The sequence below is a fragment of the Myiozetetes cayanensis genome, unplaced genomic scaffold (assembly GCF_022539395.1).
Source record: "Myiozetetes cayanensis isolate MyiCay16 unplaced genomic scaffold, myiCay2020 scf6-25, whole genome shotgun sequence".
NCBI lineage: Eukaryota > Metazoa > Chordata > Aves > Passeriformes > Tyrannidae > Myiozetetes > Myiozetetes cayanensis.
Window position 1 is genome coordinate 13,480,320 of NW_026087853.1, and position 21,002 is coordinate 13,501,321.

Sequence of the window (21,002 nt, forward strand, 5' to 3'; positions counted from 1 at the left end):
CAGGCCTGGATATCTCATAAGGGTAGTGGGCCAGCCTAACATGGCAGGAGTCAATGTAGATGACAGCTTGCCCCTCTGTTTTGAGCTTCTGAGCACCATGGCAGTGAACTCACTTCCATTGGGGTTGGTCAGAAGCTTGGAGGTTCACTCCAAGCATATAGAAAGTCATAATTCCTTGAACTTCCTTGTGTTAAAAGTTATGGACATTTCTGCAAGCTGCGGAATGAAGGTGTTTTGTTTTTCGAGGTCTGTTTGTCTGTGGCATGTAAAGCAAAGACAGATCCATACATAGTAAGCCTGTTGTTCTCACATCATTGCAGGAAGGGGAGCTGTGAAATAAGCCTTATTGCATACAGCAGACACAATAGTTAGAAACAAATCAGTCTTAATGGAATTAGAGAGTACCAGAGAAAAGCTTCAAAAGACACTTTGTTCATAAACTAGCCTAAGGGACCAAATGGAGAGGTAAAAAGCCATTGTATATTTCCAATGACTGCCTTAAAAAAACCCTATGGAAATGTTTTCCATAAAAATTAATTTCATCTTTCCATCAATGCTGGTTTGGAGTCACTGTTTTTTCCAGGACCTTTGCTATTCATGGCAGCCTGTGCCTTGGGCTGCCATTCTCATCCCCCTGTTCCCCTCCAGGAGCCTCAGAGCAATGGGGTTGCAGCAATATCTCTGAATTTTGTGGATTTTGTAAAGGTCAAGGAAAAGCGAGTCTTTCATCAGAATTCTTACTAACATGCATTATAACATAAGATAAATGATATTTGCACAGCAAAGAGAACTAAATGATAATGTTTATGATTTCCCTCTTCCTCCAAGGTTCATATATTTGTTTATATAGTCTTTGAGTTGTGCTCACTTCATATTAGCATTTCGTGTTCCCTCTGAGTGATTCTTCTTTCAGTTTGAGTCAGTGGATGTGACCTTATGGTGACATTTGCAGAGAGGCAGTGACTGTAGTAGCTGCACAGTCTTCCAAAGCTCACTGGCAGGGCTGAGTCATAAGATATCTGAAATGGGGCTTAGGACCCTGGATACTGGCTGTTCCCCTTGGTGTTCATGTCATATTTCCATAGGATTGAAGACTTCATTTTGGTTGCATTTGAAGGGGAAAAATTTTCTGTGAGGAGCCACTGTGCAGAAGTGGAAATTGTATACTGAGCCTAAGTCCACTCTGACATGGGGGATGTGTCAGCAGCCATTAAAGTGGGATAAATTCCTCATGAAAGGGGAATTATATTCTTAGTAGAGTGATCTCAAAACACCTACATCCTTCTAGCAATGAAGTATTTAGGCAGCAAAGTCAGCAAGGAATAATATCTATCATATTCATTCCCCCTGGGCACTTGTGTCATCCTGCACCTTTTCCCATACAAGTGCCTCTGGCTCCTCACCACTCTTGGGATACTGTGGCCAAAGCAATCATTAGTTCTTGCAAAGGAAACTGAAACCATCTTCCCCTGTGGGAGTTTCTATATTCTTGTAATTTGAATTGGACTTGTGTAGCAGGAGGCACAGGAGAGTTCCCTGTGGTTCTGGTGGTTGCATTTGAACTTTGGGAGTGTCAGATGGAAGCATAACATGGCAGCACTGAATGCAAAGCTCTGCTCACTGGAATACGATGGTAAAATATGTGTGCCCTAGCTCTACACTCTCAGTGAAATATGCCACTGAAAACATCTTGCTGTCTTTCTGTAATAAAAAAGTTTAGCCCAGATCTAAGTAACAAGGGAACAGTTCCAAGTAATTGGTGCACAAAGAGGTATGCTGTTCTGAGGCAAAGTATTATGAGGATTTTCTGTCTAGGAACTGTTACTGTCAAAACTAATCACCATTTTCTTACTTTCAGAACAGCCACACATGAGTGTTTGGATGCAGTTGAGTTAGTCACCACTGGCAGATACAGTCTATGGAATACAGTTTGTGGTAATGTCCATTTTCATATGCATTTCATCATCTGATGGCACATCTGTGGCAGCTCTGCACACAGCACAGATCGGTAAGAAGCTCACCAGTCCCCTGGGATGCACAAATCAACTTTGTTTTTTCTCAAGCCTCAGCTGCCTGATTCGGCTGTGTAGCTTAGTAGAGATCAAGCACTACTTAATTCAGCTAAAGGAGGAGAGACCCTGAACAAATCCAAAAATTAAAGAAGTGTTAAATGTGTTATGCTAACCTTACTTCTGCTGGCTGTTTTGAGGAAACATGAAGAATAAACTATCTTGCTGTTCATTTTGCTATTCATTTTGACATGGTCATCCTTTTCTTCTCACAGATTCAAATCTCTTCCACTGTTTGTGAGATCCTAGCTGACTCCCCCATCAGCATGAGTCAGCCATTTCCATCACTCCTATTTAAAGATAAAGCAAATGGATCTAATACGCAGTATCTGAGTCTGAAATTTGTCCCAGAAAATAGTGTAAATATACATATTTATTTTTGCAGGTGACATTTGTAATCTATTGGAACGTCTTGGGGTTAAGCTGAAAATGCAGATCTGTAACTTTGCATGCCCCAGGGGAAATATTAAATATGATGCAATGCTAATAAGTCATAATAATTGTTATTATTATGTTTTGGATGTGTTGTAATAAAGACACAACACAGTTTTATTGGAAAAAAAATCAGTCCCCAAATCAATGATTTCATTTCTGTATAGTATTATTTCTGTAATTAAAATTTCAAACTTCTATGAGGTCTTCCTCTGAGGATTTCACAGATACTAATTATATAAGGTCTTATTCAGCAAACTCTATCCATATAAGTAGTCCTCTTGGCTTCCCATCTGCAAGGAATTTTGGACTGTTGTCTGAAGTTAATGCATTTGGTTATTTACACTTCACTAATGTAGAAAATGATACCCAGAGGAGTTAAATGATTTACTCAAGACAAAAGGAAGAGTTAGTGGTATCTGAAAATAGATCTTCCGAAGCAGAGTCCTATGCTTTTATTGGAAAATTGTGCATCAGCATTTATAGCAGCTTTGAGAACATCAAGGGGGTGCACAGAGCTCTGCAAGGGAGCTGAGGAGTGTGCTTGCTTCGAATGACAAGGGAACCACCTGCAACGTTCATGGCCAATGGGACCTTGAGCCCCAGTATCTTTGTGCTAATCAGTAAGCCCATTCTGGAAGACACAGACACCCTTGCTTGCACAAAATGTGAATCTGCATCACAGTATCAGCATTTTTTCTTGAGTTCGGTGGTCAAGCAGACCGTAACAGGGGCATGAATTTGGTGAGAGATTGGACAAAAAGCCAGCAGAAGGGTTAAATGTGGGACATATTCAGTCTTGGTTTTAAGCCAAGGCTAGTTTCAATCTTGAAGTAGTATTAGGGTAAAAAAAGCACTGGGTATTGTTTAAAAGTCACAGAGGGTTGGCTGACATCTTGTCAAGGGCGTAAGAATTTCACACACTTTCGGTGATGACATCCAGGGCTCCTTTGCCTGTCCCAGTAACTGCTGAATGACCTTAACTTTGGACAAAACAACAGCCCCAGCTCTAGTTATGAGGGACAGATAGCTTTTTGGACAGCAGGGAAAGGAGATGTGTCATGTACTGGCCATCCTCTCATGCAGGAGCACAACAGATTGAGGAGCAAGCATGGAGAGGGAATGATGCTGGTCCTGAAAGCCTCTACAAAAGAAATAAATGAGTTGGAAGGACTTGCATATTATTGGATGATATGGTTTGGCTACATTTTTTTCCTTCAAGCTTGTTCCTGCTAAACTTTAGATGGGGTGTTTATGCATTGACTGGGAATGTACAGGTAGTCTGAGGCTTCACAAGGTATTCAGAAAGGATTGCAGACCCACTGCAATCTAGGCTTTATTCTATCTAGATGCAACATTTTGCCGTGGCAATCACTAAAACAGAAGCTGAAGGAAAAAGCATAGGCATCATTTTGATATTGTATTATCAAAATAGTTTCCCTTCATTCATTGCATTAGCTGGACAAACACATGGAAATGTTCCCAGACTGAGTATTATTATCCCAATGTTCCAGCTGATCCAAGTGTGAGTTCTCCTATATGTGCCTGACTCTTTTCTTCTAACTTGCCAGCTTGCCCTCTTCCAGATGTGGGGAAGATGGCTACCACTTTCCTTTTATGGTCTCAAGGACTCTGAGAGAGGGTCTGCTGTTCACATTTAGGTGGTACAAGAGCAGTTCTTTTCTGCTAGTATGCTCTTACAAATACTACTTGGAACAGATTCACAACTGCTTTTGTCATCTTTTGGAATCCTGAAGTCTCCAACTTGCAGTCTTAAAAATATATGAGCAACTCTAAAACATCAGTAAATACCCATGTAATGTTTGGCTAATTTGTTTAACAAGCACCAGCTAAAAGAAAAGTAAAGGGAGCTCACTCCCCCCCAAGTAAATAAAACTCTCCAGGACAGCATATTTTACTTCAAAGTTATATGGCAATTTTTTTTTTTCTTCTTTAAGTTCCAGAAACATGTCCATATATGGTCTACTTGTCAGGGACAATAAATAATGATGTAATAAAAAGGTCAGCTTTGTGTCATTTAGCTACAGGATGCTTAATTAAGTGAAGTTCATCAGATAATGCAATAAGGAAGAACTTCAGGATCAGTAAAAGTTTCTGCCGTGCATCTTCAAACAGGAAATCTGAGATTCAGAACAACTTATATTTTGGCTTGTATTCGCTGATCATGGGGTGATCCAGAAATAAACTCCAGGCTTCAAAGCGAGAGTGTTTCAAAGCTGTCCTGCAGTTGATCGAAACATCCAGGCAAAGCAGGGAGACAAATACCAGCAAGGATTTTCTGAATTAAGACTTATTCAAGGAGATAACCCATTTCAAGAGCATTTTTACCCTTTTATTTCAGAACAAAAAGGTAATGCAAATATGCATGTTTTGAACTTAATTAGTATTTTCAACTTCTTGGTTTACTATGTCTATGTAAATATTTATTCCTACAACAGTTTGTAACCTAACACCCTAATACAGTCTTGAAAAGTTTTGTGATTTGCTTTTGTTTGTTTTGGGGTTTGTTTTTTTCAAATATGCCCTAAAACATTGTCTGATATTAAACAGAACAGTAGCTCTGTCTTTTCCTTACTTTTTTTTTTACTTGCAGGTGATGCTTTGTCCCTAGAATATCTTGCTCAGAAATCAGTGCTGTAGATACAATATGCTAAGGGGGAATGTAGCATGCAAGGCACAGTTTGAAGGAGAAAAATGCCTTGGGCAAATGATTTCTTTAATTTATAAATTTTTAATTGGTTTGAAATGAAGCTAATATTGCTCTGATTGCTGTGTGAATTAGTGTGTTCTGAGAAGAAATAAAAGCTTGCAGGTGTATCATTTCCAGTAAAGAATTTGCACAGAACCATGATTTGGTGGCATCAGAGCATATGCCAGGCTGATAGGTGACCTGTTTTGACAGCTGGGGCTGAACAAGAGGATTTGTTTGCTCAGAGGATTCCTTCGGGAAGCCTGTCTTTGCTCCTTCAGCACTGGGCTAGAACTTGAGCCGTCTGCATAAGCTGTCACTACAGAGAATCCTTGCCTGTTGCTGCAGCCGGACAGCGTGAGGTGTCATTCTTCTGATGTTTCAGCTCTGGCAGACCTGATGGGCACTGAAATATTTCTGGTTTTAAAAATTCATTTGCTTTCCTGTAGTAGTTATCCAGCATAATATCCTTAGACAACTGCAAGGATTTATCTGGAAACTGACTAAAATGCACCAAAAATCTGAGTACTTTGAATGCTGCAAGTTGATCTGGTTTCCATTGCCCACAGAGGACCTGTCCTGAAAAGTGCCACAGTAAGAAATGAAGTGGAGGCTTGGTTTGCTGTGAAGACATCCAACCGTGTTAGCCTTCCCCCACGTGCTCCTGCTGCTTTCAGAAGTAATGAAAAACACGTGGAAAGGCAAACATATCTGCAGAGGATGGGGCTCAATCATTCCTTGCAAAAGGCAAAACTATGAAGCTGCTCTTCTCCTCTCTCTTTTTCAGCCTCCACAGACTTGGCTATGTTTTTAGAAATATGGTTTATCACGCCTTGAGCCATAAATACCAAGGTCCTGTATTGACTTACCAGCTGACTGGGATAAACTCAGCGCAAAGGCAGGCAAAGTCTGGCTCTGTTCCCTTAATGACCTTGTCAGTCACCTGCCACCCTCCTCTGACAGAAATAAGTAATTCTGCTAATTCTGCTGCCTGGAATCTATTAAGGGAGGACAGGCAGCCCCCCTAAGCTTTTCTTTAAGGAAGTGCTATCAATGGAGACCAGTTGTTTCAGATGCTAATGGTATTGAATTGCATGTTCAAAGCCAGCTGTAATCCTTGTTTATTTATGTTGCATCAGGGATAAGAGGCCCATTCTTTCAAACACTGTATGTTGACAGAGCTTGTCACCCAAATATAACAGCAACCTGTGTTTGTCTGTGGCTTTTGCCATCAAGCAGGTGGTTTGTAGTAGCCACCTTGGTGAGTTAATACCTTTGGTTTTAGAAAGCTGCCAGGTACAGCTGCCCATGAACCCAGGACAGAGTGCTGCAGCGTGGCCCTGGCACAGGCATTTCATTTCTAACCTTGCTTTCTGGTCACTGGATGCACCTTAGTTATCCCTGTATAGCACAGGTCTGGTTCCTACATCTAAATAAACAAACTCTCTCTGAAATCAGGACAGCAAAATTAAAAATAAGTATCAGACTCTATGTGGAAATGGTGGTAAGTCTAGATTCCAGAAGATCTTGTCAGACAGAACTACTAAGTGGTAGCATAGAGAGAAGCATCTTAAGACATGTCTCTGCCAAGAGAGATCACTAGTGAAGCCATCCAGACCTGAAGGCAAAGCATTCTCTAAGGAATAATAAGGGCACTACACCCACAGCTTTAAAAATCAGGTTCTTCTGTCCCAATAGATGCAATGCCATGTGCTACCTGCATGTGAGGATGGGGTCTTGGGCTGTCAGGGAAATGCAGGGTACAGCCAAGCATTAAAACATCCCCCCAAAACCTGAAGTTAGGCTGAACAGTAAACCCAGTATTTAACTTATAAATCTGATTCCAATACTGTAAACCTATGCTAAGCAGGTTTAGGACAAGCAAATAGATTCAAGCTGCATTTAGAAAGACCACTTTGGCCAGATCTCACTATTCCGAACCGGCTCAAACATTTCTAGCAACAGAGACTGATTTTTTTTTTTCACACCTTAGTTACAGGATGGGGAAAATATTTACCTTATAGTGCATTAATCTAGTGAGCTTTCATAAGACTGTGGTTGGCAGTTCACTGATGGCCTCAGAAGGGGTAACCTTAACCCTGCTGTGTCAGCTGAGCCAGGCCAGTGCCAGGCATTACCACCAAGCTCAACCACAGGGAAAGAAGGGTAAACTGAGCCAGGTCCCAGTGCATTTAGCCTCCAGCCAAGGGCATGTGATTGGCCTGTCATTGCAGCTCAGCTGGATCACTGTGACTTCTTACAGACATAACTTAGACCAGTGCTGGTGCCCTGTGGTCCCTCAACTTCAAACAAAAGCATCCCCAGGTGGAAGGTGAGGGTGGTAGCCCTGCTTTGCTCCACTCCACTCAGGGCCATCGCACAGGGAGCTGTGGGGAGAAGGCACGTGTTGTGCCTCCTGCCAAACTCAGTCACAGCACAGAGGTCAGTCTGAGCAAAGGGACACAGGCAGGGATGTGCAAGAACGGCTTCAAACCCAACTATAACAGTCTCTGCCAGGGTTCAGGGCAGCCAAGGCTGTCTCTGGCTCTCAGTAAGGGCCCAAAGGCTCCTGCAGCCCCAGGATATGACCCTCACACTGTCATCATATTTGTGCAGTTCAGCAAGCAGAAGTGAAAGCTTTATTTTGAGCCCTGCAAAGTTTCTCCCTGCAGGATGAGTCAGTGGCGTGAGCTGCAGCTCACAACACTGTTGTTTCTGCACTCTGTGGAACTCTTGTCAAAATATTTATATTAGTGAGGCTCACCAACATGCAGGAGACGTTCTCCCTTTGCTGTGCAAGTGGATTGGACCCAGCTAACCCCTACAAAGAATAAAAGGGTGAAATAGGAATCATCCCTGCAAACTTGAAATCTCCCTATCACTCTCTGTGCATTAACAAAGTGTGAAGCAAAAGGAGGGAGGGGAAGATGTACAGAAATGGCCTTTATACCTTGGTCCATTGGGAATTTAGAGAGGTAGCTAAATCAGTTAGCTCCTCTGTGCCAGGGTGTGACATCATGTTGGCAGTGGTCTCCTGCACACTCCTCAAAGCCCTGACTGCCCCTGAAAGTACTGCAACACCCAGCTCAGAAGCGCAGTGAGGATGGATTCACTGCCTGCCCTGCCTCCTGTGGCATAAGGATGCCAGTGATGGGATTGGGCAGGATACAGAGGAGGGATCTGTGTCCCAGGTTGCACTGGTGCAGGCTGCCCTCAGAGAGGAGCAGTTTCATCTCCATTCATGCCTCCTCCAAAGAGTCACTGTGCATCACCTCCATTAGGAGCTTAGGATCAGATCCTGCCCTCTCCAGTGACAGCTTTGTTAAGGTCTCTGAGTCACCACTGGGGCCAGGTCAGTACATTTAGGCATTGCAGTGCTGGATGCAGTGCTGGATGCTGCAGACAAGCCCTCTGACTCCAGCCCGTGGATTCCACACTCTGCCATTTACCAGTTACTACGTGAGTACCTACGTGAGTTACTACGTGAGGCTGGGCAGCTATGCAAGTGCTGCCCAGCATTTCAGGAGCTGAGAGAGCCAAACAGCAGCAGAAGCTGCTGGAAAAACAAAGTTGTGTCATGGTTCTTGGCCAGACACTTGCTGGAGAACAGCCAAAGACAGGTATTGGAGCAGCTGGGGTGCAGGACAGGTAGCAGCTCCATACAAGAGCTATCCGCGGCTTGATGTCTGGGCTTTTATCTTTGGGACAGCAAGGGTCATAGCAGACCTGAGGCATACCAGCTCCCAATGGAGAAGGGAACTACAACCATGAGAGATCTGGTTGAAAATAAAGATAAAAAATAAAATAAATTAAAAAAAAAAAAAAAAGAAAGAGAAAACCATCAAAATTGGGTAGCATTGTTTAGAGCCAATTGAAGGTTTTAATTTGGCATTTTCCATGGATGTAAAATACATCCTTTGTTATTAAATGTTATAATGTCAGTCTGAAATCTGCTAGGCTTCCCTTTACCCTGAAGTCTTCACATTTCACACTTCTTAGGTGGGCTTTGCTAGTCTGACCTGGCTGATGTGGGAGGTATCACCATGTCTGAAGTGAAAACCTTAAATTCAAGATTTTAAGTTACTTATGGCTTAATTCAAGCTCTTGCATTTCTTCAAACTGTATTAGTTTGTGAGGGGGGTGTTTTTTTAAATTAAAGAAACAAATACAAGAGTCTGTGCATGCATAGATATGGCCCTGTTGGCATTTGGGGATCTACCATTTCCTCCCTGTCAGGACTGTCTCTTGGCTGTGCACACAGCAGCAAGGGCTGCCACAGCAGGGTACTTTCCTGGTGGGATGCTTGTGTCATTCTGGACCTGTCTGCCATTGATGTAGGTGTGAGTGCCCAGGAAGCCAGGCTGTCCCAGGCATGTGGTGACCCAGGGGCAGAACCCCTGCCTGCTGTGAGAGAGCAGCTGCACAGGGAGAGAAGCTGATGGCTCCCCTGAGGCTCCTGCTGAAGCAGGTCCTGCACAGTGGTGCTCATGCACACGGCTCTGCCGGGTGGCCCAGATCAGTAGGACCTGAACCTGGGCACAGCCAGGCTGTGTGGAGCTGCAGACCAACCCTGCTGTGGCATCACTGGGACAGAGACTGGCTGACATAGGGTGGAGGTAGGCAGCTTTTTTTGGCAACCCCACAGGTGCACTCAGCCAGCCTTTCACCTCTCTGCACATGTGGGACATGCCTGCACAGTCCCCTCCTGCTGTGTTCCTGTCCTACCCTGTCATGCTCATGTCCTCCTGGGCAGCTTGTTCCCGTTGCTCCTCATCCCAGTGTTCTCCAAAATTTTACACAGTTCTCACTCAGTGCTTATAAAAAGTAAACTTATTCCATGTTTGCTGTCATTTTCTTAAATGAGGCAAGCTTTTCCATCTCCTCCCTCTTGAACACTGGTGGCCAGAGTGCTCTTTGGCATCCAAATGAGAACCCTCTAGAGCACTATGTACTCATACCATTAGTACTTCCCTATCACTGCTGGAAATTCTTCACTATTGTGGGTCATCTTGGTCTTTTAAGTCCATGCTCATTGGTGGTTCACAGCCATTCTGTGATTGCTGAGTGTGCCCCAATGTTTCCCCCTTCTCTCATTTCCAGCTCGCTCATGACCTTGTGAAAAAGCAAAAAATCAGAAGTGAAACAGAGCAATGTTGTGCTGCTTTCCTCACTGAGTGAAACAAAGTCACTTCAAAGCATAGCTTTGCATGTTGCTTGAGAGATTTCCAGATAAGGTGGAAAAAATTGCTCAACAGTTTCTTTATACTTCATGGTGGAGAACCTGTCCTTGTAGAAAACCAGCAAACAGATAAACCTGTTCCCTTGATTTCCTGCAATTAGAGCAAGAAATATAGCCAATTAAAAGAGACATCCATTGGCCTTCTCCTAAGTAAAATTCAAAACTGCAGCTCTTTAATCTTATGGGGATTTCCTTTACCTATTTTCTCTTGAGATTTGGAAACCAAAAGAAGTAGATAAAATCCTGCCTTGCTTGCAACAGCTCATTTCCTCTTTTTAAAACACCAGTTAAACCAGTTATTTCTGTGTGACAGAAAGGACTTAGTTCTTTAAGTTTACATGCAGATTTTAGCTGATAACTTTCTCTCCCTGGTAGAAGATTTCTGAAGGGTTTTCTGGTCAGTCTAATCAAGAGGTAGAGCTGAACGAAAGCACAAGACATTTGAGTTTCTTTCTTTCGTTTTCCAGATTTTGATGATCACAATTTCTTTTTATAGGAAAGCAAAGAATAATAAAAATGGCTACAACGGCAGCAAATACTCAAAGACAAACAATAGGCTGTGAGGAATACAGTCTGTACAGTAGCCTGAGTGAAGATGAGCTTATACAGATGGCCATCCGGCAGAGCTTGGAGGAGGACCCCACGGGTCAGTCAAGTGCCCAGAGCCACCAGAAGTCAATGGTGGCATGTGCTGGTGAGGCGGCCACCCCCAGCCGCGCCAGCCCCCACAACCCACCCTACCGCATCTACCCTTGGCAAAGGTAAGTGAGTGCTTGCCCGGGAAGGGAAAACAGCCTCCCCTGTCAGAGCACGTGCTCTCTAATTAGCTTTGCCAGGCGGCTCCTCCGCAAGCCTGTCATTAGTGTGAAAGCTGGAGTCTGCTATAAATCCAATGAGGTCAACAATTTATGTGCTCACTGCAAAAGGAGAATACGCTTATGTTGTCTGTTTTCAGCAGCAAATAAAAAAAAAAAAAAAGGGGCACAAGCTTTCCTGAACCACAGAAGCCCTCCTGAGGCTAGCTGCTCCTTTTCCCCTCAGGGACACACTATATGCCGAGTTTAGGTTTTACCGGAGAGGGAGGACAGCATTTGTTATGGGTTTGTAAGCTTACATTTGTAAGAGAGATGCGTAAAATAGGTACATAAAACAATATGAGCTGGCTACCTTTTAGATACTTCAGTTTTAAGAGGATGTGCCTATTTCGGATCAGTCAGAGACTTCAAACATGCCGCTCTCAGCCAAGAACAGCTCCAGACACCAAACTGTGGCACCATCCCCCTCCCCTGCAATGCTGAGTTGTCATCACAGAGACTTGCTGACAGTTTTGAACCCAGGCACTGTTCCCCTTTCATTTTATATAAGGCAGATTTTTCAAGGGAAAAGGGAATAGGTCCCAAAGTCACCTCCAAAACAAGGGAAAATACCCTTTTAAACTAATTTTTCCTTTTTAATAAACTGGGAGGAACAAAAGTTTTGCTTCTCCTTTTTAGTCCTAACTCCATCTTCTGACACCTTGCTCATTACCACCTGTAGTTGTTTGGTTTCCAAGAGTGGGAAACTGGGAACAATTCCATTACAATTTGATGTAAGCATATTCATAGCTGTGGAATCAGGATGCTGTACAGCCTGGAATCCTATTCCCCACCAAAGGCTGTGATTTTTCAGTGTTATTACCATACTCTTGAACTGTCATCTGTGCTGTGGGGACCTGATGCTGGGGAGAAGAAGGGCTTCTTTGGACATTTGGTCTTGTCCTCCTTGGGGGTCCTTTGACACCTGCTATTTTGGCAAAAGGCAGCATTATCATTTCTGTGCATTAACCTGTCCTGCCCTTGCCTCAGCCCAGCAGTGTTTGACCTCCGACTGGAGGGAAAATCTTTGCAACTTATATCACCAGGTTTGTAGCACTGCTGAACTCTTCTGCCACCTGGGAGAGCCGAGCTGAAATGGAGCTGACACCCAGACACCCTGGGTCCTCCTCTGCACTCATCTCTGACCTGCTTGCGTGGCACTTTGGAGGTGATGAATGTCACCTCACCTCGCCTCATGCCTGCTTCCTGTGTGGTGGTGGTAGGGTTAACCACACTGTTGTCTTATATGGTCATTTGAATCCCCTGACGCTTCCTCAGAGGGCCAAAAATAAACTCGAGCCGAGTGAGCAGCTGAATCCAGTGCAGTGCAAGCCGTGGCCATCTGCTTTTATTCAAAGCCCTGACCGGCAGGCTTTCTCGCTCCGTTTCTGTGGATGTGTGTCTGTGTTTCTGCCTCAGCATGACCTGTTTCTCCTATTCGGAGTATTTCTCCTTATTCCATTCATGTCATCGCCACTCCAGATTGGCGGCCCAGCAGACAGGCCATGCTCAGCCATCCAGCTCGGGGGCAGCCTCGGGGCTCAGGCGAAGGTACGACAGCAGCCTGTGCAGCACATCCCAGTCCGTGTAAGTGTCTCCCTCTTCCTCTCCTGCTTTACCCTGCAGTCAAAACAAGCCTTGCTGCCCACTCTATCCCTGAGACATCTCTTCTGGGTGGCGATGGTGGTGGGGGGAGATGGTGCTGTTCACCTGGAGGAGGTCTTGCTGACACCTTCACCGCACCCTCGCTGCACTCCTGCTCTTCCTTCCAACCTCCTAGCTGCCACAGACCATACCCAGGCTCTTGCAGTTGAGCCACCTCAAACCTCCTTTGTTCCCTTCTCCCTCTTCATCCCTCTGCATCCCTTCAGTGCACATATCCTGGGGATTCTGGATCAGTCAGTAGCTCTGAGGTGACAAGGACAGCAGGGAAGGTACAAATGCACTGTGATTTAAATAGACTGGCTCACTTATCACCATGCAGATGAGGCAGGCAGGTGCTGATAGTAATGGTATATTGCATTGGTATTAAGTTCAGGGTTCATCAGTGGGGAAGAGTGGGGAAAAAAATGTATCACCACATATAAATAAGGTGAGAAAGTGCAGTCCTTGAAACTAAATATTTCATAAATGCTCCCAAGATACTGTGCCTTTTCCCAGCCATACCTGTGCTGTTCTGCCACACTGAAGAGGGCTTACTTGCCCAAAAAGGAAACTACCTTTACTGACTCTGATTCTCCTGGTCATGTTTTGCTGTTGGGAAGGCTGCAGATAAGCTTAAGTGCACAGAGTCTTGGATGAGGAAAGCAGATGAGAAAGGGGGTGGCCCAAGCTCTGCCACAGTGCCTGTGTGTAGTGGAAATGTCTGGACCATGACGGGTTTATTACGGCTCTCTGCATGCAGAGTAGACACGTGCACCTGCCTTTAGCAATCAGATGAGAAAAGTGTTGTAGGCAGCACATCTCTGTATCCCTGCAGAAGAAAAATTCCGTGCCCTTTTTATCTACTCAGTTCAAATCTACTTTGCTTTATCTGTGTTAAAAGTATCTCCCTAGATGCCTGGTTGTAGGGACTACTCCTCCAAGACTCTTCTTCCCTTCATCCCTCACCCAGCTCTACAGTCTTCCTCACTTCCCCCCACATCCTGGCTGATGCAGGGTCTATTCCTGGCCCTCCGATACCATTGCCCTCCCTGACATTGTGAAAACCTCTTTCTGCTGCAACATGAAGCCTGCCTTATCCCTGTTACCTGCCAGCTCCCCTTGGCCACTCTGAAATCACATCCTCTCAGTAAGTGCTCTGCACTCCTTGCATGCCTCTGTGATGCTCTGGGTCCAGCAGCATGGTGGGGTGCAGGCTGTTCTTCTGCATCAAGTAGCTCGATAGAGTTCAGCCCACAGGAAGGCTGGGATAAGGCTGATAAACCAACCCTCCTCTGCTGCCAGGTAAAGGCAAAAATATAACTGGGAAGCCACAGGAGAGCATGATGGCATGATATTTTACTCTAGTCTCTGACCCAGGAAGGCATGATATTTGGCTTCACCTGGGGAAGTGCTGTTGCTTCAATGCTGCCTGCATCACTCCAGGCTGTTATGAAAAGAAAGAGCTTCCTGAACTTTTCCATACTCCACTGAACTTCTTCTGCAGCACTCCAAATTGACCTCACCATATATCTCATCTGCAATGAGTATTTATTGTCTTGGCTACTGGCCTTTGAAAAGCAGTAATTCTTTTGAGTTGCCCATAAGGTTAAGATTTCATCAGATATTAAGACTTACATCATAGTTTTATACTTGTTTTTTTGATATCTTATGAAATCCAGGCAGCAGAATATGTTGTGTTTTTATAACAACCAACTATAAGCCAGGCAGAAAACAAGGATTTCACATGGAGATTCATTAAACTTTCTGTTCTGATCTGGAATTTACTTGGCTAAAGCATATGCAGCCTCGTTCAGTAAACCCCCTCATCTTACTCAGGAATCATTTAAGGTCAAGGAACCCAACAGAAGTTTGCTTCATTCAAGATCTGAGGGCTTAAGCAGAATAGTAACTGATTCTTCACACATTTTTAACCCTACCACAGATCCAAGGTACCCTCCTGCTTTCACTGCAGTCTCAGATAACATGATTCACCTTGCATTTGCTGTGTGCCAACCCCATGCACTGACTCCTGCTGCAGCCACCTGGCATGCAGTAACTCGTTAAGCGCCGGTAACTCTACCATGTGCCCAAATCCTGAGGTCACAGTACATGTGTAACACGAACCTTTGCACAGAACAACAGATGGTTTCAGCAGCCTTGTGCCAGAGGCGTTGAAACATGAAGATCCCCCATCTCCGCCTCCTCTCCCAGACAGACATGCCAGTAGTTGCTGTCAGCTGACTTCAACAAAATGCTGTTTCTAACACCTGTATAAAAATTTTTTATCTGTAAAAATTTATCAGTTTTAGGTTTAGTCCCCAGGGTACTCCAAACAGCCTGGAGATACAGCAGTGTCCCTGGGACCTTAGCCTGGCAGTTATCAGAGGTCGGCTGATTCCTCTTGGGAGGGCTGTGGCCAGGAAGACAGCTGCCTGCTCTAGCTGCTATCTTCTCAGGCAAAATGCCTGACCTCGGTTCCCATATCTCTCTCCATTCCAGTCTTGCTATTTTTGTGACTCTACTATCTTGAAATCACTACTTCCAGCTGTAGAGAAGGAGCAAGAGGAACCAAGCACTTTTTCTCCTGGGAAATGGTGTTTTCTCTCATTCTCTGTCATAAGTGTTGAGTTCACCTGTTCCACTTCAAGGCCCTGAGTTTATCCTCAGAGAAGCAGATTGGTGACTTTTCTTTCAAGGCTAGTGTCAGTGTTTATGGCACAGACTGGGTACCTTTGGGCAAACTGAAATTAGTGATGCCACTGTGAGTCTCAGGCTGTTGGTCTGTCCATCCTCTGCAAGGCAATGGAATCCAGCACTGCTCCTGTAACTCGCACTAAATACAGAGGTTGCACCAGTAATCTGCTTTGTGAGGAGTCCTGTGCTAACCTGCCCATATTTTTACGTCTATGATCTCATTCTGTTGTGGTATTTTAGACTTTCATTCTGTCATAACTAGAGTTTAAGATTGTTCCTATAATCACTACCCTGCATAACCTTTAACACATGCTGTATTCTTACCCTGTCGATGCTAACAGTCTCTCTGAGACATGCACCTGTCTCCCACATCTCTCTGGCTTCAGGACTGCAAGTTTTTCTCCATAGAGTTAATTCAAACCACAAATGCTCCTATGTTTTCATGAACTTCTTCCTTTCTGAAAGTATAGCCCACATTCATTTTTTGCAAGTTCCCATTAGAACCAGAAAAGTACTTCATCCTTTGCAATGTTGGCTGTCCTAGAGCTTATTTATTTAGTGCATCAAAATAAGAAAGCCATGGCTGCCTTGTCCCAGCACAGCTGAGCAGGAGCCTGAGCAGATGCCAACACTGGAAGGTACAGCCCTTCAGCATGCACAGAGCTGCTGCCCACCATGGGCAGGGGTCCTGCCTGACTTGACTGTAGAATACCCACTTCCCAGCTTCCTGCCTCTACCACGCTCCCAGCAGCCTCAGATGAGGTGGAAGGAGGCCCTGCTGCAGACACTGCTGACTGGGGGAATGGTGACTGTCAGTCTGTGTTGTGACTCCTGCTATGTGGGGAGACTCCCAGTAGCTCTCACTGTTGCTCTGCAGGACGACTGATGTGCCTGGGTCAGCCCTGCTCTGCAACCACTCTTGCAGAGCTTGGAGAAATGGGTTGCTGCCCGGAGTGTGTGGAATGCATCCTTGGCAGAGGGAAGACTTGTGAGGGCAAAGAGCACTTGTAGGCTGCTCACTGTGCCTCATGCTGGGTGGCATGGAGCACACTTCATGCTTTTTGTAGATTTTCTCAGTGAGACTCTTCTTGAAAGTATCTGAACTAGGTAGCACCAAAAAAAACCAACCAACCAACAAACAACAACAACAAAAGGATTACTTACATGTTATTTATATATCCAGTGATTCTACACATTTCAATGACTTTGAACTCTGGAGAGACTTTTAAATATTCCCTTCCTCCCTAATATTTTTTCATTCCTTTTAATCCTTGTGTCTAGAAGTTATTTGGCCCTGTGGAGCCTGTCAGTGGTTTGTTGGGTTAGAATGGACTAAGTCACTTGACAGCTAACAACCAGATTTTCAGAAGTGTCCAGCATCTCATATGTCTTACTGAGACACTGAAGACATATTTTTTAAGGTCAATAATGTCTGAAGTAGTTACTATTTCTGAAAATCTGGTTTTTCAATGCTGAAATAACTATAGCTGTGGATCTCTGTAGTGACATCATGAAAGGCAGCTTAGAATTTCATTCAGGTGGATGTATTTCTTTTCAGTCGTCCCTGGATGAAGAAAGGAGAGCCAAGACAAACACCCTAAAGTTCAAGTGGACCCAAAGGAATAGCCTCAAGTTATGTCAGGGAAGGTTTAGGTTGGGTTCTTCAGCCAGGGAATGGCTGGGCACTGGAACAGGCTCCCCAGGGAAGTGGTGACAGCACCAAGCCTGACGGAGTTCAAGGAGTGAGGAGAGAGATCAGTTCCTCTATAGAACGATTCTTCTGATTTGCTGAGAATGGTAAAATGAGAGAAGACAAACATTACCTTTATAGGCCCTGTGGCAAGACACCTCAGGGTCACAAATGCTTGGTATATAGGCTGAAGGGGTTCACTATTTTGGACAAATTATACAGTAATGTTGCTCCAAAAAGCTTCTCAGTAATGAAGGAAGCAGTAATCAAGTTTTAATCTTGTTTTAAAGAGAACTTGACCCTGTAGTGGCAGCGATCAAGGATGGAGATGAAAAAGCAGTAAGCAACATGATGAAATCAGGAAAAAACCTTTCTAAACCTAATAAAGATGGCTGGATACCCCTCCATGAAGCTGCATACTATGGCCAAGTGGGTTGCCTGAGCCTGTTGCAAAAAGGTCAGTGAACTTAAAACTAATTAATTACAAAAGGGAGAAGAAGAATATGGATAAACTAAAAGGCAGTATTAGCAGCATCCCAATCCTGGCCTGGGACTGTGCGTGAAACTTTTTTCCAACCTCTCTGACTGTATGATAATTTCATCTTCTCTGGGAAAATAGGTTTCCAGACTGAAGCCTTAGAAGTTAGGATATTTGGGAGAAAGTGATATAAGGATAGATCCTGCCAAGCCATGGATTTCTCACACTAAAGCCTTGAAGCTGAGCTCTCTGCTGTTATGAGCTGCTCAGCTGCCAAAGCTGATAGGAATTACCCCACTTGCCACTGGAGATCCAACCCATCACCTCTTTGCTGGTGCTTGAAGGCAGTTAACTCCTGTAGTTTGTTTTCAGATTGCTGCTGAAGTTACTCAACAAATTTCTACATCCCTAGTGGCCATAGCTGAACATTTTAATCTAAACTGGTGACACATTTAGATACTCAATCTGAATTATAGTAACTTTATAGTATATTCCTAACTTACATTGACCATGGAAAAGGAAAAGAAACAGGCAGTAAAAACTTACTTGAAACTCCAAGGATTTTGGAAGGTGATGATGCAGTAGATACTTGTGCACTACATGCCCTAATGACTTTGGGCTCACCATTCCTCCACAGCGTATCCCGGCACCATTGACCAACGCACCCTCAATGAGGAGACAGCTCTCTACCTGGCCACGAGCCGGGGCAACCTGGACTGCCTGCTCACCCTGCTGCAGGCTGGGGCTGAGCCCGACATCTCCAACAAGGCCAGAGAAACGCCACTCTACAAAGGTGTGTAGCTGCTTTTCCAGGGATGCTGAACTCTTCTGGCTCCAGCAAGGCAGAACTGCAGGATCACTTGTGATGAGGGGCAGAAACTCAGCAATTAGCTCCTGTTTTCTACTTCCCTGCAGTAGTCCTCTATCTCCTATGTCTGACCTGCCATGCCATGGCCTTTTTTCTTATCTGCAGCAGAAACAGGATTAGCAGCTGCCCTGCAGGGTGCAGGCTTTGATGTGGTGCTGGGAGGGGGGTGTGAGAGGTTCAGTGGGGTCCTAAGCACGGGCTGTCTACACAATGTCCCAAACTTACAGAAAGCTGGAGAGTACTGGAATATGTATGCTTTTCTAAACAGTGGAATCTAAGTAGATGTTAGATGTGGGAGTAAAGTAATTGTAGGCATGCCAGTGGTTCATATACTATGTGGGTCAGGCCTAGCTGTGTCCTATGGGAGAGGCATAAAATTACAAATAATTCAGTGAGGTGGATAAAGTATTTAACATGGACATATGACTTTGCTGCTAGTTGGAGAGAACACTTTCTTTCTTTAGCAGAATAGCAATACATCCCTGATATCACAAAGATTCGTAGAAGGAGATGATCTCTCACACCTTCATGTCAATCCGCCTTCACTCCTGTCATGACAATTTTTAGCACTCTAAAACATTAAAAGCATATATTACTGGTTAAAACACCAATCTCACCTCCAAGTTTGGATGCCTGTCATTAGAGCTGCTCAGTTTAAAATGCTTTTGTTTTAAAATTCTGGCTTTTAGTTGGCTAAGGGAACGCTGTTCAGCTGTGCATTAAACACATCGTAGTGGTGGTAATAATAGTGCTCATAGTAATAATAGTAACAACAACAATGATATGAAAACACCCTTTAGCCAGAGAAAAACTCTTAGGAAGAATGTGCTAGCGGTGATGCAATATATTCTAGTTTATCTTCCAACAACAAAAAAAGAAAGGAAAAAACAAAACAAAACAAAAAAAATCCCCCCAACAAACAAACAAATAAAAATCTATCATAACAAAGTAGCCATTCCTCATATGGAAGCAAATTAAACTCTTCAGAGCTATAGATAGGTAATTACAGAAGCATCCAGTTACATAGTTACATTCAGTACATATGAGCGACACCTATTTATGGGAGAGGAAGCTGTGGAGATATCCCAAGGGAAGGATCAAAACCAAAAGGTGGGACCTCTGTGAAAAAAAGACACTACTATTTCAAAGAAAAAAACCCAATTGCTATGAAATGTCCTGGCTTCTCTTCTGTACATTGTACAACAAATTCTAATTGGAGTTTGTAAATGTAGCTGCTTGTCCTATGTACCTTTAGTTTGGGATCCCACCATAAAAGTGTGTGGGAAATCTGATGATTTGAGATTCAAAAAGCAATGGGACAAATTGGCAGAATAAAAATCAACAAAATGCTATTAATGATTAAGAACCTTTCTTTAGCTCAGGATGGTCTTTAACTAAAAATTGTTTCAGGCTGAAAAAGTGCTACTGACTCACACAATTACTGTTTTCTAAGGATCCTTTTCTGGGTACTGTTGGTTTGAGCTTTTGTTTTAATTTTCTTGTCTATATAGAGCTTTATCTGCAGTCCAGGACAGTAAGATAAAGAATCAGTTTGCACAGAATTTGGAAAGAAAGTGTTCAGGTCATGTGATTTATGTAACACATTTGTTCTTCATAAATTATTTCCTGCACATTTGTCACCTCACTTTGTCACTGTCGTGTCCGTTTGGTACAAATGTGCTGGACTGGGTTCCCCCCAGTACCAGGCTTGGCACAAGCCTTGCACAGGACACTTAGCTCCCACCAGCTCCCAGCTGAAGATTGGTTTCACTGTCACATCCTTTAGGAGTCCCACATTGCAACAGCATTGTTTGGCAGCAACCTTGGCCCTCGTATTGACCTGAATTGGTCCTTGGTCTTACTATGGCTTACTTGTGTTACACTGCCTTAGGCTACATGAAATGGACATACAACACCCAGAATATTTTCAAAGGCCTGTCCTAGTCTCTTCCCATTTTTCCAAAACAGCCTGTGAGCGTAAGAATGCAGAGGCTGCAAGACTCCTGGTGCAGTACAATGCAGATACCAACCATCGGTGCAATCGAGGATGGACTGCTCTCCATGAGGCTGTCTCCCGAAATGACCTGGAGATTATTGATATCCTGGTGAAAGGCGGTGCCAAGATTGAGTCGGCAAATGCCTACGGGATCACTTCTTTATTCGTGGCAGCTGAGAGTGGGCAGCTGGAAGCCTTGAGATACCTTGCAAAATGTGGTGAGTACAGCTGTGCCATTACATGCCTTTATTCATTTAATTCTTAATTAAATTCGGGAGCCCCTGGTGGTCTAGTGGTAAGGGCGCGGCGCTGTCACCGCCGAGACACG

The 21,002-nt window shown here is 44.1% G+C and overlaps 1 protein-coding gene across 1 annotated transcript in view; it reads left to right on the top strand.

The window, feature by feature from the left end:
* The first annotated feature begins 4,761 nt into the window (after positions 1–4,761).
* ASB2 (ankyrin repeat and SOCS box containing 2) overlaps positions 4,762–21,002 on the top strand; it is a 33,513-nt gene continuing 17,272 nt past the window's right edge. Inside the window, exons 1-6 of the mRNA XM_050336770.1 lie at positions 4,762–4,872; positions 10,947–11,211; positions 12,787–12,891; positions 17,623–17,789; positions 18,448–18,603; positions 20,647–20,892. Coding sequence (XP_050192727.1) covers positions 10,967–11,211; positions 12,787–12,891; positions 17,623–17,789; positions 18,448–18,603; positions 20,647–20,892 — 919 coding nt within the window. The 5' untranslated portion in view covers positions 4,762–4,872; positions 10,947–10,966. The remainder of the gene's footprint in view (positions 4,873–10,946; positions 11,212–12,786; positions 12,892–17,622; positions 17,790–18,447; positions 18,604–20,646; positions 20,893–21,002) is intronic.